The 15,300-nt window shown below is 43.9% G+C and overlaps 1 protein-coding gene across 6 annotated transcripts in view; it reads left to right on the forward strand.

Annotated features, from left to right (window-relative positions):
* The window catches only part of ERBIN (erbb2 interacting protein), a 766,777-nt gene that overhangs the window by 688,842 nt on the left and 62,635 nt on the right, over positions 1-15,300 (forward strand). For 5 of the 6 annotated variants that reach the window (XM_069222872.1, XM_069222899.1, XM_069222918.1 and 2 more), the window contains one exon: positions 11,105-11,248. The exons of the other annotated variant lie outside the window; for it this stretch is intronic. In XM_069222872.1, coding sequence (XP_069078973.1) covers positions 11,105-11,248 — 144 coding nt within the window. The remainder of the gene's footprint in view (positions 1-11,104; positions 11,249-15,300) is intronic. 6 annotated transcript variants of the gene reach the window in all.

A 15,300-nucleotide genomic window follows, 5' to 3' on the forward strand; every position in this document is an offset into this window, starting at 1 on the left:
ATTTTCATATGCCTGTCCTGCAGTCCCACAGACATTACCTGCACTTCAAGGTAGGCTATGAGTGCTCCCACTTGGCCTCATCAGTGCCCCTCAGGTGTTCACAAAAGGGATGGGGTTGTCACTGCCAATATTTGTAGGTTGGTAGATACTAGTTTCCCTGTACCTCAACATCTGTCTCTTAAAGTCAGGTTTCCCACAGCCAGTTGTATACCAGCTCCAGATGACAGCGGACCTCCTCACATCGTTGAGTGTTCAAAATCAACAAGCTGAAGTCACAACTGGATCCTTTGCAGAGATTTCCTTTCATTGGAGCTGGCCTGGATCTAGTGCAGTTCCGGGCATTCCCTGAGTTACAACAAGTTCAGTATATGTAAGCAGTGATCCCGATATTTCAGACTCCTCCTTGGGTCTCGGTGAGAGTAGCTCTTTGTATGCTCAGCTGTTTGTGAGGTTCTCTGAAGCGAAGAAAAGGCTGTGCAGAAGAGGACACTCTCAAGGTGGATAGTTCTTTGCATCATGCTGTAATATGGGTGTCAGTGCATGCATTCACAAAGCACTACTTCCTTGACAGCCAGGTCCGGCTGAAAGAGCATTTCGCCCACTTGGTCCTTAAAGATTTGTTTGGTCAGTCCACTTGGACCCTTCACCTGGGAAGATACTGTTTTGCCAATTATTCTATGGTGAGGAATCTACGGTTAGAAATAACAATCAGAAGAACAAGTTACTCCAGTAATGTTTTTCTGGTGGATTTTGTATCTAACCATAGATTCCTCACCACATTCCCATTGTGTGGAGTGGCCTCTTTAGCATCCAAAAAGGTCCCAAGTTAATAATCTGTATACTGATTCTACCAATTGTTCACACTCCTTCTCTGAAGGTGCTGAAGGAGACATGCAACCAACGTGAGTGCTCAAGGTAGTACTTATATGCTGCTCTGCTCCATCACTTCAGGAACTGTGTGGAGTCAAAGCGGAGCTGCACTTCACCACCTACCAGCACGTGTGAGCATTGCTGGCAAAAACTTCCCAGATGCAGTCTAGCCCCTGGCAAGTATTCAGATGTGAGGAATCTCTGTTTAGATAAGAGTACCCACCAGCAAGAGTACTACCAAACATAAGTTACCTGTTCATCAAGTCTGAAATGGGAGCTGCTGATAATTGCAGCACTGAACGTTGGTAATTTGCTTGTTTTTCTAAAGCTAATGTTTATTTTACAATAGCCAAATGGTCTAAAATTGAAACTAGCTGCTATTTTTCAGAAACATGCAACTCTTTTTCCAGTTTGTGATCAATATAATGTCTGGCCATTGGTTTACAAGAAGAAATGAGCTTGTGGCCTTTTGACTTCAAAGTTATGCCTTCCACATTTGCATGCCGTGTTCATTTCTAGATCGCCATGCAGTTCAAAAGTAGAGTGTTGTTTACCTGGAAAAATTAAAATTGTGGATGTCAACAGCAGCTGTGCTGTTTGGCTCATTGTGACTTCAACATGAAGCCTACAATGAACAACAAGAAAGACAACATCTTCAAATCTTTTTGTTTTACCATCTTTTTTGGAAGCACAAGTTGCATCAGAAGAACAAATAAGCAAGCGCATGTCAGTCTGACCCTAGAGTGACATTTGCAAAATCAGTGGGCTTCAGGAGTTTGCAGTCAGGTCATGTGAGAAAGACTCAATCATTTTTAGAGCAACGGCTACTAGATATATGGTTGCAAAGACATATTATGGATGTGCAGAAAGCTTCCCATTGGCTTTGTGTTTTGTAGCTCACATTTGCTTTCTTTCTATTTGCTGGCTTTACTTGTTTTAGGCTATCCACCATGTCTTTGTCCCTCCTGTGGAGCATAGCCTGTATACCACCTCTCTGACTAGCTCCTTGTATTCTTCTGGGAACTATTTTTTTCTTTTTCATGAGGCATTCCACAAGAATACATGTTTTGAGTTGTCTCCCTTGTTTGCTAGTTCACAGAAGTAATTGTGCTGTATTTCTTTGAAAAGATTTCCTGCCTCCTATCTTTCTGCATGTTTGATTCTACTTATCTCTGCCAATACCAATTCTTAATGTGTCATGCCTGTGAAGAAGAATTTTCTGTCTACGAGCTTCTTAATTTTGGTCAATGCTATTTACTAGAAGCTCACCATAAACAATCTGCTTCTTCAAATTTCACACTCATGCCATAGGCACTGGAAATAGGGAGGAGTGGAGGGTGCTGAAGCTCCCCCAAAACACCCATGCTAGACTTAGAAGTGAATGAGCAATAAACTGGCCTTTAAATTGAGTTTTTATCTTGTCACAGACAGATGTCCAATGTTAGACTATGTGTTTCCCAAGGGAGTTTGCTGTTTACTTTTCTTTCTCTGACTGCAGGGTGAGAATATTTATGTGACAGTCTTGCTGGGTACTGAGGGTGTAAATGGAAAGGGTGTAGGCTGTTATTTTTTGCTAGCGCACAATAACATTTAAATGCCAGTAAAGGAAGTCTACAAATATTTCAGAATATATTAGAATTAGGAAACACAAAGAAGCAAATTTTTTGTATTTTTGAAGGGTGTTGAAACAAATATTTTAATGTGATCAATACGAATCTATGTAGTAGATGAAGCGGATTACCACACATTATCATTTGTGAGCTGTATAGCTTTATCAGTAAAACTGTATGATTGTGCAAATGTATTGTTAATTGCCATTGACAATGTGTTATCTGTAATGGCAGTGTACTACCACACCATGCATACTCCACTTTATGCCATTCCACACTATTCCACGACACACCACACCACGCCTTTCCACACTACAACACTACTCACTCTATGCCACTCCACTCTGTCCCACTCCATGACCCTTCACTCTAACCACTCCTCTCTGCTCTACACCATACTCCACTCTGCACTCCACTCTACACCACTCCACGCCACTTTACTCTAGTCCATGCCAGTCCACTGTACAACACTCTACTGCACTCTGCCACTTCCCTGTATGCCACCCCACTCCAACAATCCAAAACACTCTGCGACACCCCACACCACTTTACTCCAGTCTTTGCCACTTTACTCCACTCTTCATCACTCTACTCAACTCTTTGCCACTCTACTCCTCTCTACGACATTCTCCCTCTGTGCTACTCCACTCTGACACTCTATGCCACTCCACCCTGAGAAACTCTAAGCTACTGCATTCTGCGCCACTCTACTCCTCTCTGTGTCACTCCACTCTTCAGCATGCTGCTGAACTTCATGCCACTAATGTTTAGTCCTGCTGAACAGCAACCACGCTAGTCTACAACATGGCTAAACACATTGACAAAGCTCCTGCATAGGAGAGCTCTATTTTTTATGCCATTGCTTGTTTAATTTGTATCTTCTGTCGTTCGTTGTGAGGTGTGGTGTGGCAAAATATCTTGTAGTTTTGCAGAAGGTGTAATTGATGTCAAAATGACTATTGGTGTCAAACGTTTGCACTTTTCATACCGAAACTTAAAAAATGTAGATCGAGAAATGCTGGGTCCTCTGTATAATGGCATGGAAACTAGTATTACAGCACAATTTGTCCAGAATCTCCACAGTAGTTCAACCTAACGTCTTGGATTCTGCGAGAGCACAGACTTTCAGTGCAGATTGCAGTAATGTCCATCAATAAAGGAGGATAATATCCAGGGCATCACAGTGGATTTACTTAAGAATACTGGTAATAAAAGGCTGTAGCCCTGCCCTATACTGAAAATGCATTGGAATACAAATACAAAATAAGAGTAATTGAAAAAAAGACTACAAGCTGTATTAAGTTCATATTTCAGTGCATTCTGTTTTCCTGTCAAAGACACTCGCTCCTCTACGGAGAAGAAACTAAATGTAACATTAAGGTTTTCAGTGGGGAAAGGACGATTCAGGTTAATTGAACACAGCTGCAAGCCAACACTGTCTCAGAGTTGTTCCTTGTCAGAACAGTCAGAAATTGACCCTTTTTTTGTCCAGTTTTATTCAGCACCAAGGTTATTAGGAGAGGTAATGCTCTCAGTAGCCTCTCGTTAGGATATACATCACACACCTCTGTCTGTCCCTTATCTACATATCATTGTACAAGTTAGGTGTCCTCTCATTGGGACTTTGAAGCTCAGCAGTCTGAAATAGATCAAATCTGCACTGTCTGGCTGCTTTGTTTTTCACCCTCGGTCTCTCACGAAAACGCACCACTGTTTTAAGTGGTTCTACAGCAGAGGGGCACAGACATATGTGGCCTTAGATATTGTACCTTCATTACCCTTGTAGAGCAGTGAGCATGCGTACACCTCTGGAGAGTCAGGATACCCTTTGCAGTCATACCCTAAAGGATAGAACTGTATGACTTGCACAGGGCTGTATCTTGCATGTAGTGATAGTCAGGAATAAAAGGCACCTACCAGCTACAGATCTTGCAAAAGTGAGACCTAAAGAATGTCCATTTCAGGCAGATAGGCACAGCTGGTGAAGTATAGCGCATTAGGCCACATGCCCAGCCATGTTGGTTGTATTTGTCCTTTACATTTCATCTCCGATATTGTTTTGTCTCTGTTTTTTAGTTTGTCATTGTGGTCCTCATTTGATTGTTATTGGGGTTTTTGCATTGTAGCTGTTATTGTTAAGGTTTAGCTATTGTTATTGTCGCGCAGTACCTTTCCCCGGCCATCATTTCCTGCGTTTTTCCCTCTGTGCTTTTGCCCGCCCTCCCCATGACCTACTTAATGGCGGTCGCAGCAAGACCCCACTAAGCAGGTCCTGAGTCCTGCTCCCACTGCTGCGTTTTGCCAGCTTCTCTTGCTCAACTGCCTCCAGCTGCCCTTTTGATCTTTCTTGCTGTCCCTTTCCTCTTGCCCTGCTCATGATTGCTTTGTTTGCCTCGTCTGTGTCGCGATCCACTGTGCTCATGCTTGTGGGTTTTGTGCTCTCCAGTATTGTATTTTCTCAGTTTTTTGGTTTGTCATTGTGGTCCTCGTTGTATTGTTATTAGTGTTTTCGCATTGTAGCTGTTATTGTTACATTTGAGCTATTTTTATTGTCGTGCTGTAGCTGTTTCCGGCCCTTGCCATCTTTTTTCTGCTGTTTTTCCTTCCCGTGCCTCTTGTCCAACCTCCTCCCATTGCGCCCTGCCCTCCTCCGGACCTACTTAATGGCAGTTGCTCTGCGGCTGTGCAGCGAGAGCACCGCAGGTGCCCCTAAACCACAACAAAGGCAAGCCCATCTGTGCCCAGACAACGCCCAGATCCAGGAACTCTGGATCTATTGCTCGACACAGATACTCCATCGAGATTTGAAGCTTAAAACCAAAGACCCAGAACACAAACTGCTGCCTCACCTCGATCCACAAAAAGACCCTTCTCCTTCCTCAGCTGCCACTTCTACTGCGATGTAGGTACTGCCACAACCCTCACACAGCAGTCCCCGGGTTACAAACCAACTCCACTGTGCTCTACTCAGCATCCAATGCCTCTGCAAACACGCCATAAAGATATGGAACACCATAACCTCCCTTGCTTCCAACATAATATTCATCCATGGAAACCTGGCTCACCCCAGCATCCGCACCAGACATCTCTACCGCGACTCTACACCCCACCCCCAACCTAACCCCCCTGGATACAAGATGGTTCACCAGGACCACCCCAACAGACACGGCAGAGGCATTGCCATCATCCACAAGGACTCCCTCCACTGCACCGCCACAGACAACGACACAATACAGATCATGGAACACCTCAACTTCTGTATCAAACCTGACGCCAACACCACTATCTGAGGAACCATTGTCTACAGACCCCCGCCTAAACTTCTGAAACTCCATCTCCGACTTCATCATTCCCTTGGCTATTGACTCCAGCCACTACAACCTCCTGGGAGACCTGAACTTCCACCTAGAAGACGGCAACTCCACCTCCCTCCTCGAAGACTTAAGCATCATCGGTCTCTCCCAGCTGGTCACTGCCCCCACACACAGCCTAGGACACACACTGGGCCCCATTTTCTCCACAAGCAACGGAGCCAGATTCTCTCAAACCACTGAGGTAACATGGACCGACCGCAACATTGTACACTTCCCCATCGACCTACTGCATGATGCCCCTATGGGATTCCCCTACATCCCCTTCTGCAACTGGGGCAAAGTCACAGAAACCCCCTGGATCACCGCTCTCAAGGAGACCAGACATAGCCCTGCAGGCACCCTCAATCTTGCTTCCAAAACCTCTCCAACTGTTTCTAATCTGCTGCCAACACCGCCGCCCCCCTGAAAAACACCTCTAACTGCAAACCCACCAAGCATACCACATGATTCACCCCAGAACTTCGGACCCTCATACGCCACTGCAGGAAACTAGATAGACACTTGCACTCCCAACAAAACCTCAGCCAACCTCAAATTCAAGTCCACCCTCAACAAATACCACCACCGACTCAGGGAGACCATGATAGAAACCCTCACCTCCTGCATCGAGACAAGCACCAGCCACACCAGAGAACTCTTCAGCATTATCAGAGAGCTCTCCTGCACCTCTGCAACAGAGAACACAATCCACCCCTCCCAGGACCTATGCGACAAACTATTAGACTTCTTTCACCACAAGATCTCTGATATCTACAGGAATTTAGATCCTCAGCTCCCAAACCTCAGCCTCCACTGTACTCTAGCAATACCCTCCGCACCACTGAATGGAAGCAGCTTTCCACTGAAAACACCACTGCCATTATGACCTCCTTCCACTCCGGGTCTCCCGCGGACCCCTGCCCGCATCACCTCTATAACCTAGGAAAATAAGTAATCGAAGCTTCCCTCACAGAAATCCTCAACACCTACATCACCACAGCCACCTTCTGTTATGCATGGAAACACGCAATAGCCAAGCCCCTCCTGAAGAAACCCTCTGCTGGCCCCAACAAACTCAAAAACGTCTGCCACATCTCGCTCCTTACGTTCCCCGCCACAGTCTTGGCAAAGCTAATCAACTACCAGCTCACAGACTACCTCAAACACAGCAACTTGCTGGACACGTCACAATACGGCTTCTGGCCAAACCACAGCACCGATGTCTCGCTAATAGCATCTACCGACGACATCAGATGCCTCCTTGACCTCGGGGAACAGTGGCTCTCCTCCTCCTTGACCTCTCTTTTGCGTTCAGTGTCGTCTCCCACCACACCCTCATCACCAGACTCCTCAGCATCAAACACAATGCACTCAACTGGTTCTTTTCCTTCCTTTCTGGCAGAACACAGAGAATCCTCCTCCCACCCTTTGTCTCCGCCCCAAAGACATCATCTGCGGCGTCCCCCAGGGCTCCTCCCTTATCACTAGCTTCTGCAACACTTACATGGCTCCTCTAGCGGACGTCACACACACCCACATACTCACCATCATCTCCTATGCCAGCGACACCAAGCTTGTTTTGTCCCTCACAGACAACGCCACCAATATTCAAACCAATTTCCAAAACATCATGACCGACATCATCTTCTGGATGAAGACCATCTACCTCAAGCTAAACTCAAACAAAACAGAGATCCTCATCTTCACAAACAAGCCACCCCATGGGACGACACATGGTGGCCTGCTTCCCTCGGTCCAACGCCCTCCAGCCACACCTGCAACCCAGGGATCTTCCTAGACACGCAACTGACCATGACACAACAGATCAACGCTGTCTCCTCTGCCTGCTTTCACACCCTCGGCATGCTCTGCAAGATTTTCCGATGGATATCCATCTCTACCAGGAAGACGGTCACTGAGGCCCTCATCTACAGTCGCCTCGAATATGCAACGTTCTCTACTCCGGAACTACAAAGCAGCTCCTGAATCACCTCCTGACCACCCAGAATGCCGCCTTAAGGCTCATCCTCGACCTCCCCAGAAGAACCAGCATTACTTTCCACCTCAAGGCCCTCCACTGACTCCCCATACAGGAAAGATGCCTCTTCAAACTCCTCATGCATGCCCAAAAGGCCCTCCACAGTGCCGGACACGTCTATATCAACAACCGACTCACATTCCACCGACCAACCAGAAAACACGCTCACCCTTACTCGCCCAGACCCACAACCCCTGCATCCGCCACAAATGCCTCAGAAGACGCTCCCGAGTGAGACCACAGCTTCACTTCAGTGCCTGGAGACACCCCCACGGTGACAAGCTTGCGCTTTACAAAACCCCCCTGATGGATTGACTGAATGACCACCACCTAATATTCACATCCTAGGAATTATCAACCAATCAAAGACATTGTTATACACCGAATATGTTTTTTTAACACTCCCTCTCTCTTTGAGTTTGGAATTAAACTTGGAATCCTTTTTGTTTCATGTACTTTAGAACAGTTTTCGGGTTCTGGATGGAGATTTCGTTTAGCACTTCCAAGATAGATCTGACCTCAAGAAGCTGTTGATCAGCAGTCAGTTGGTGTAGACTCACAACTGAGGGTTAGTTCCCGTCACTGGAGACTAATCCTCTCAGAACGCTGGATTGCCGGTTGTATCTGTGCATGCAAACAGGATGTTGTGGGGCCGTTGGCAAGTTCGCACCTGTGGCTTTGTAGCCACATTGTCACAAGCCCTACCTCAGCATCCAAAATCCCACATTCAGTTCCAAGTATGGAGCTATTCTAATGGTCAATTTTGCCTCCCCGTGGCTTAAATGTTTCTTGGGAGGCTGTGGTAAGACATTGAAATTCAAGTCAGTAAGAAACGTATGAACTAGGCAGTCGCCCAAAAGCTGTAAAAACGTTTTTTGGTCACTGGTTGATTATAGTGCTATGGGTGAGTTGGTCAATGTTACCCAAGTAAGATTTGTGCTGTGGGATTCGTATTTGAATGCATTCAGTCAGAGACTGAATCGGGCATTTTCTTTGGTCTCTGACTGTGACATTAAGGCGACCTAACCTGCAGCAATTTGAGAATAGTTTTTTTCTTTTTTTTCTTTAAGAATCACTGGCTGCGGTATAATACAGTGATAGCAAGGCAAATAATGTGGATTGTAGATTGACCACCAAAGGGCATGAGCTGCGTTCTTTTTGGACACACTTTTATAAATAGAAATAAAGTTTTTTTCGGAATTCAATAGAAACTCGCCATTGCAGATCTAGTTTTGTGTAGGTCATTATAGGAAATTACTTTAAAAGTAATATTCGGAGGAGTTTCAGCTCATTTTTTGCTTCCTCTTTTCTGCTGAAATATTTATAAAAAAAGAAATGCTGCAAAATGTCTGTGGCCCTTTGTGCCACTGTGGTTCTTGACATACAGACACAGTGCAGACATTTGTTGGCTTGGCACCCCACAATATTTGCAAGGAACCAATCATGTACTATATTCCTACCTAAGTTAGTAATGAATTGCAGATCCCCATGATGCTTCTAGCAGTGCTCTTCTCCGTAACCTCAGAGGACGCCTCATTTGGACTTTGATGATTAACATAATTGATATTTATACAGTTTCCCCAAGTGTCCTTGAAAAGGTTCGGATAGTAGTGGGTATTGAAACTTAACTGTATCATGGATTTTAATACTCTTTATGTAAAGTCAGACATTATCGTTGCATAGCATGTTTGGTTGACGTTACTGTTCCACGCTTGCACTGCATCTGTGCTCCATTAATCTGTAGAGACTGATTAATCTGCTCCTATCTTTGCCCATTATAAGATTCCACGCTCTTGAATGAAAACCACCCGAGCAACGTGTCTTGGGTGGTCTTTTTCATTGTTTGGTACCACTTAAAGAGCATCACCTACTTAAGGCTCTTGTTTTCACTAGCCAAACAACTGTGCTAACTATTTTGCTTAATAAAATCAACATGAGTTATTTCTAACGTCCGTACTTGCCATTTGTCTCAGAACCCACATTGTATATGTTTCTCTTCTGTGCGTTTTATGGCTATTGTGTAAAGGGTTGAATAACGCAATTTAAAGTGCATTTCTATAGTAAAGAAACCTAGTTGTTAGAATTCATGTTCTTTTCAAGTGACCAAGCAGGATCCAGCGGTTCGTGTAAGGGTACTGCCTTTTTAAGGCTTGCTCCTCGTATGCATCTGTATTGAAGTATGTAAATTGTAAGTAGGACAGTGGCAAACCCTCACCATAAGCAAGTAATAATCTGTTCATCTTCCAGACCCAAGTGACTCTTGCATTCCCCATTCAGTACTGACAACATTTCACACGTGCAACATCACCCAGTCGGGTTGAATAGTAAAATAAAATGAAGGCGCTAGATTTGAGACATCCCATTCCTTTATGATAAGTGTAGATATAAATGATCCCTCTTGTATTATGGGGACAAAGATGTAGAGCGTTTATGAGAATTACATATAGCAACGTGAGCACCATCTTACACATCCAGGAAACCATGGTAGCAGTGCACAACACGCTCAAAAATCCATTTCACACTCTTCAAGAACATAAACACCAACCCTCTCTACAGTCAGCACAGCAGCAATGTTGCAAATGGACATTTCTCACCCCAAACCTGGGCAATCACCATACCAAGAAAATTCAGGGATCAGCATGAAATTGTGCCTCAACGCACGCTCAACAGTGCACTCGTAGTGCCGCATTCATGAGTTTCGGGCTTCACCACACACAGGAAGACATTGCACTGCATACTCTGGCACACCAGCGAGTTCCGTGCTCCTTCACGTATACAGCAGCATAAGACCTATTACACAGCCGAGTGCGAGCATGCTATCACTCCTAGTACTCATGCATGGGGGTGAGTTCTGTGCACACAGCATACAGCCATTGTACAGGATTCTGTTGCACACAAGCAACTGACCGTTGCAGCCACAATTATGCCACAATCGCCATTCACCATGTTCTGCTCACACATCATCACTCAAGCATAAGTATAACACAGTTGTACCTGTTGGTGACCAGTTTCTTGCATGGAATGTACATATGTATAATTTTGCACTGCATGCTGCCAAGTTGCACAGTATATTTCACTGCAGTATTATATGTATTTGAACTGTGTTCTTGGGTGCATGACGTCAAGCATGCACTTGATATATTTTGCACCTGTGCCTCGCTGCATAACATGTCCTGTCGTTGTTTGCATGCTTAACTAACCTCTTTTTGTTAAATCTGTCCCTCTTTATTCAGAGCATGCTGTCTAGGTCCTTTAATTCCAATTATTCTGCAGCCAGCAGCTTTCATTCTGGCAGCTCTAGGGATCTGTTTGGCAGCCAGGGCAGTGTTGCCTTGAGTATGGCAGACCGAGGAGGCTCTGGTGTGCACATTGTCCGTGTGAGTACCTTCTGTAGGCTAGTATTTCTGATCTGTGTGGTGGGGAAAGAAAAGCGAATCACAGTCAATTCTTACCCCTTATGTTTAAATCTTTTGTATGCGCATGGATTCAACTGCATTGGTATAATGGTAGAGATGTCAATGCAGCCTCGGAAGGACCTATTGTACCCACATGTATTGAAATGGTAATGTATTTTTTGGGGAAATGAGAAATGCTTTCATTTCACACACAATGAAACCTAATTGTGTTTCCTTAGCTGTGCAAATTGCATGGCACGCTGCTCCAGACTTTTTTTGCGATCCAAGAATAATGTGCAGCTTGTAGTGAGCTATTGCAAGGCAACATGTGCTCAGGGGCGGCCTTTCCAACAAAGAACGTTTGCAGTTCGAGTCTAAACTCTCCATGTAAGGAGGGTATTAAAAAAGTTTACAGATTTAGCACTGACAAGCTTTCTGGATCACCTGTGCAGATTCGCAGCAGCTGAATCCTGTTAGTAGCCTTCTCCTCGGCATTGTAGAACCTTGAAGATACGAATGTATCGATTGATGTTGGAATACAGCATTAGACCCCTCAATAATATACTGCCAATTTGATCCAAACCCATTTCTTCAGCTAGCTCTGAAGTGAGCAGAATTTTATTAGCTACTTTTTAATGCCCTCAAGTCTTGACTTGTGTGAATTAGGAAATCTGGTCTGCGATAATTGTTACTAGGGTTAAAGAAACGAAACAACTGATAGACACTTGACACACTATTTCCTCCCATTATAGGTACACTGAAGTAAGCTTTAATTTCAAAGTTGGTGACTTCCTTAAAGTAGCTGTGTATGTCAAGCAAAGTGCTAACCGCACAAAGATTGAGGAATGAAGTAGACTGTTTAAATGTAACTGTTTTCGTTCTGGTACTTGTTGATTGTATGTAAAAAACATTTGGCCTAAACTGTTTAATTGAAATATCCAAGATTGATGGCATGCACCTTTTTCAGAAGCAAATTAACTGAAAGCCTTTTTCTAATAAATTGCCTTTGCATATTTTGTTTTCATAGCACACAAATTGTCGGATTTTCCCTTTTTTCCGAACTTCCCCTCAATGTCATTATTTCCTTTGTTTTTTTCCTTCTCGTCCTCTTGGGGAAGATACTACCCCAAACACAAGTGTGTTTCCCATCCCCTATTAGTATTCATCTTCCCCTTCTCTCTCCTCCATCTTCTCTTACTCCCAGCTTTCTTTTATATATTTTGTGCTGGGACAACTCCTTCAAACCCCTCTATTTATGCCCATCTTCATGTCATTTTCTTTCCACTTACTCTACTCCCAAATTGTGTAACCCTGACGTGTATTTCCTTTCTTTTTTCCCTTATGGGCACTCTTAGTCTTGTGTATCAGGTTTGTTAGCACTCCTCCCTTACATCCCTATTGCGTTCTTTCCTTTCCCCTCCCCTACCTCATTCTATTTTTTTATTTTGCAATTTTCAATTCTCTTAGCTTTTTTGCCATCTTTCGGATGAGTCATGTTCTCATTTTTGTCTCATATTTGGGCCATCTCATTGCATAAATAGTATTTCTCATAAATATAGATTTTTTTTTCCCTATTTGTGAAATACCATTCTACAGTGCCAGCCACCACTAGTAGCAAAAGACTATGTAAGGATATTGATGAAGATTTTTTAGGCCATCACACATTTTTGACCATGATTCTTTATAAAAGACAACAATGTCTTGTAAAGTGTCGTAATTGCTCAGACTACCTCGCAGGACGTAAAAAAATAAAGAAGCTTGTTGGTAATAAGGACAATTGAAAGGTGTTGAAAATTGAGAAAAAAGTGAGAAACAAAGGCATCTGGATTACTTGAATGAGGCAACAGAAGGCTTGTTATCCGTTATGTACTAAACAGACCTCTTTTGAAGAATGAGCAGCTAAATAAAAATTTGGTGGTCAGATTTACAAAACATTTTGAGTGCCGAAGTAAAAAATAAATTTAAAAAAGACCACGTCTCAGAGTAGGTGACAGACCTTGATTTTTAAAAAGAAGACCTTCGGACATATATAACTGTCGATGGTATATAAAAACTTTGAAAAATCACCTGTCAATGTGTAACTGTTACAGGGAATATAAATCGTGCCCTAAGTTAACTCTAACTTCCACCCCGCGATGCATGGTTTTCTCATCAATAATTTCACTGGAAATGTTACGGTGATATTATCAATGGTATCATGAGTGATGTAATATGTGTTGTAGATAGCAGTGCATGATGAGGGAGCAAGTTATAATTTACCTTAGAGCACGAGTTATAGTTATTCAAATAACTCTAACAGCTGAATTTCTATGGTTTTGTCCGTGTAAATTATGAACCTAACCGTAATGTCCCTGTAACATTTTTTTTTTTATTTTTTTTTTAGTTAATTTCTAAGGGTTTTTAAATTCGAATTCCTAACTTTGGCGTCCCTGTAACATTTGTGTTGAGTGGTTGTGTGGGTGTGTAAGCATGTGTGTGTGTGTGTGTGGTGGGTGTGTGAGTGCATGTGTGGCTGGCTGTGAGGGTCTGTGAGCGGGTGTGGCAGAAGCTGTGTGGGTGTGTGAATTGGTGTGTGTGGCTGTGTGGGTGAGAGAGAGGCTGGGTGTGTGAGTGCTGTGTGTGAGTGGTTTTGAGGATCTGTGGGTGAGTGAGTGGCTGTATGGGTGTGAGTGGGTGTGTCAGTGGTTGTGTGGGTGTGTAAGTGGGTGTCTGAGTAGGTGTGGGTCTATAAATGCCTGTATGTGTTTTTAATTGGGGTCTGGATCTATGGATGCACCCGAATCCGTGAGCATCTGGGAGGAACTGGGCGGATGCGTTGATCCTTGCGTGCTTTAAAAAAAGTTGTTGGACAGTTTCTTGCTCAATGAGGAGTCTCTCACAGACCCCTCCTTTAGTCCCACAGGGTCAGGGTACCTCTACTCTGACACCTCTATCACTTTTTAAATTAATTTTCCCTGCTGGGAACCGAGCCTGATGAACAAAATGGTAACTGCAACTTTCCTCTCAGGTTGCAGCCAACCAATCACAGCATTGCTGTGGGCGAGTGTATCTGTGAATCCACCCGGATCCGTGGAGGGTCCGAGGCGGATCCTCGTCTCTAAATATGCACATTTATTTTTGCTTTAATAACTCCTAAACTACTGAACGGATTTACACTAAATTAGAAAAAGGGCTCTTTCTGGACCAAGAGCTAGCTTAGCTTTCTGACAAATTTGGTGTTAATTCCGTCCAGCGGATCAGACTGTGGTCATGTCTAAAATCCCTATGGGAGCTTGCATCACGCTCACATGCCTCACAAACTGACAGTCCCTAAATAACGGAAGCACTCTCACACAAGTAAAATTCTCTCACTCCCCTCACATACTGGCAGTCAGACACTATCAAAAAACACCATCACATCCCTCACAACCTAGCAGCGAAGCAAACAGGTCTGGCAAAGGCTCTTTTTCTGAAGCCACATTCTCAGGTTAGATTTTGTAATGCCTCCGTATTTTAAATCTCTGACACAAACTATGGAGAATGCACATTGGTGCAGTTTATAAAGCAGAAATATTACCCACAAGCCAGAATCAAAACTCACTCCCATCTGACCAGGAGCCCCCAACTTGTGGTTGCCGCAAGACTTCTTCATGTCTCTTTGCACAGCACAGTGGTCTTGTATTATATCACATGCAGGTTAGAGGTAGAACTATAATATCACAGATCTACCTGTGCTGCTTCCTATTCACTGGTAGATTACACGTCACTGTAGGCAAGCTCGGTGGAGGGCCCCTGCTTCTGGGCAGGGTGCGGAGTAGGAACTGGGCTCACAATGTTCTGCATCTGAGTTGACCTTTGGTGCGACTGTGATGACGTTTATGAGTAAATCTTTCAAATTCTTAGCCTAAGCTTTTTAAAATTTTTGTGGTAGGGCTGTCCTCATGTGTAGCGCTTATACTGTTAGAGCTGTGCTGAAAGGGAGCTATCTCACTAACTGGAAACGGTTCTCTTTATTTTTGTCATATGTTTATTCACACATTTCTGCAGCAGGTGTA

This window comes from Pleurodeles waltl, chromosome 1_1, assembly GCF_031143425.1.
Source record: "Pleurodeles waltl isolate 20211129_DDA chromosome 1_1, aPleWal1.hap1.20221129, whole genome shotgun sequence".
Taxonomy (NCBI): Eukaryota; Metazoa; Chordata; class Amphibia; order Caudata; family Salamandridae; genus Pleurodeles; species Pleurodeles waltl.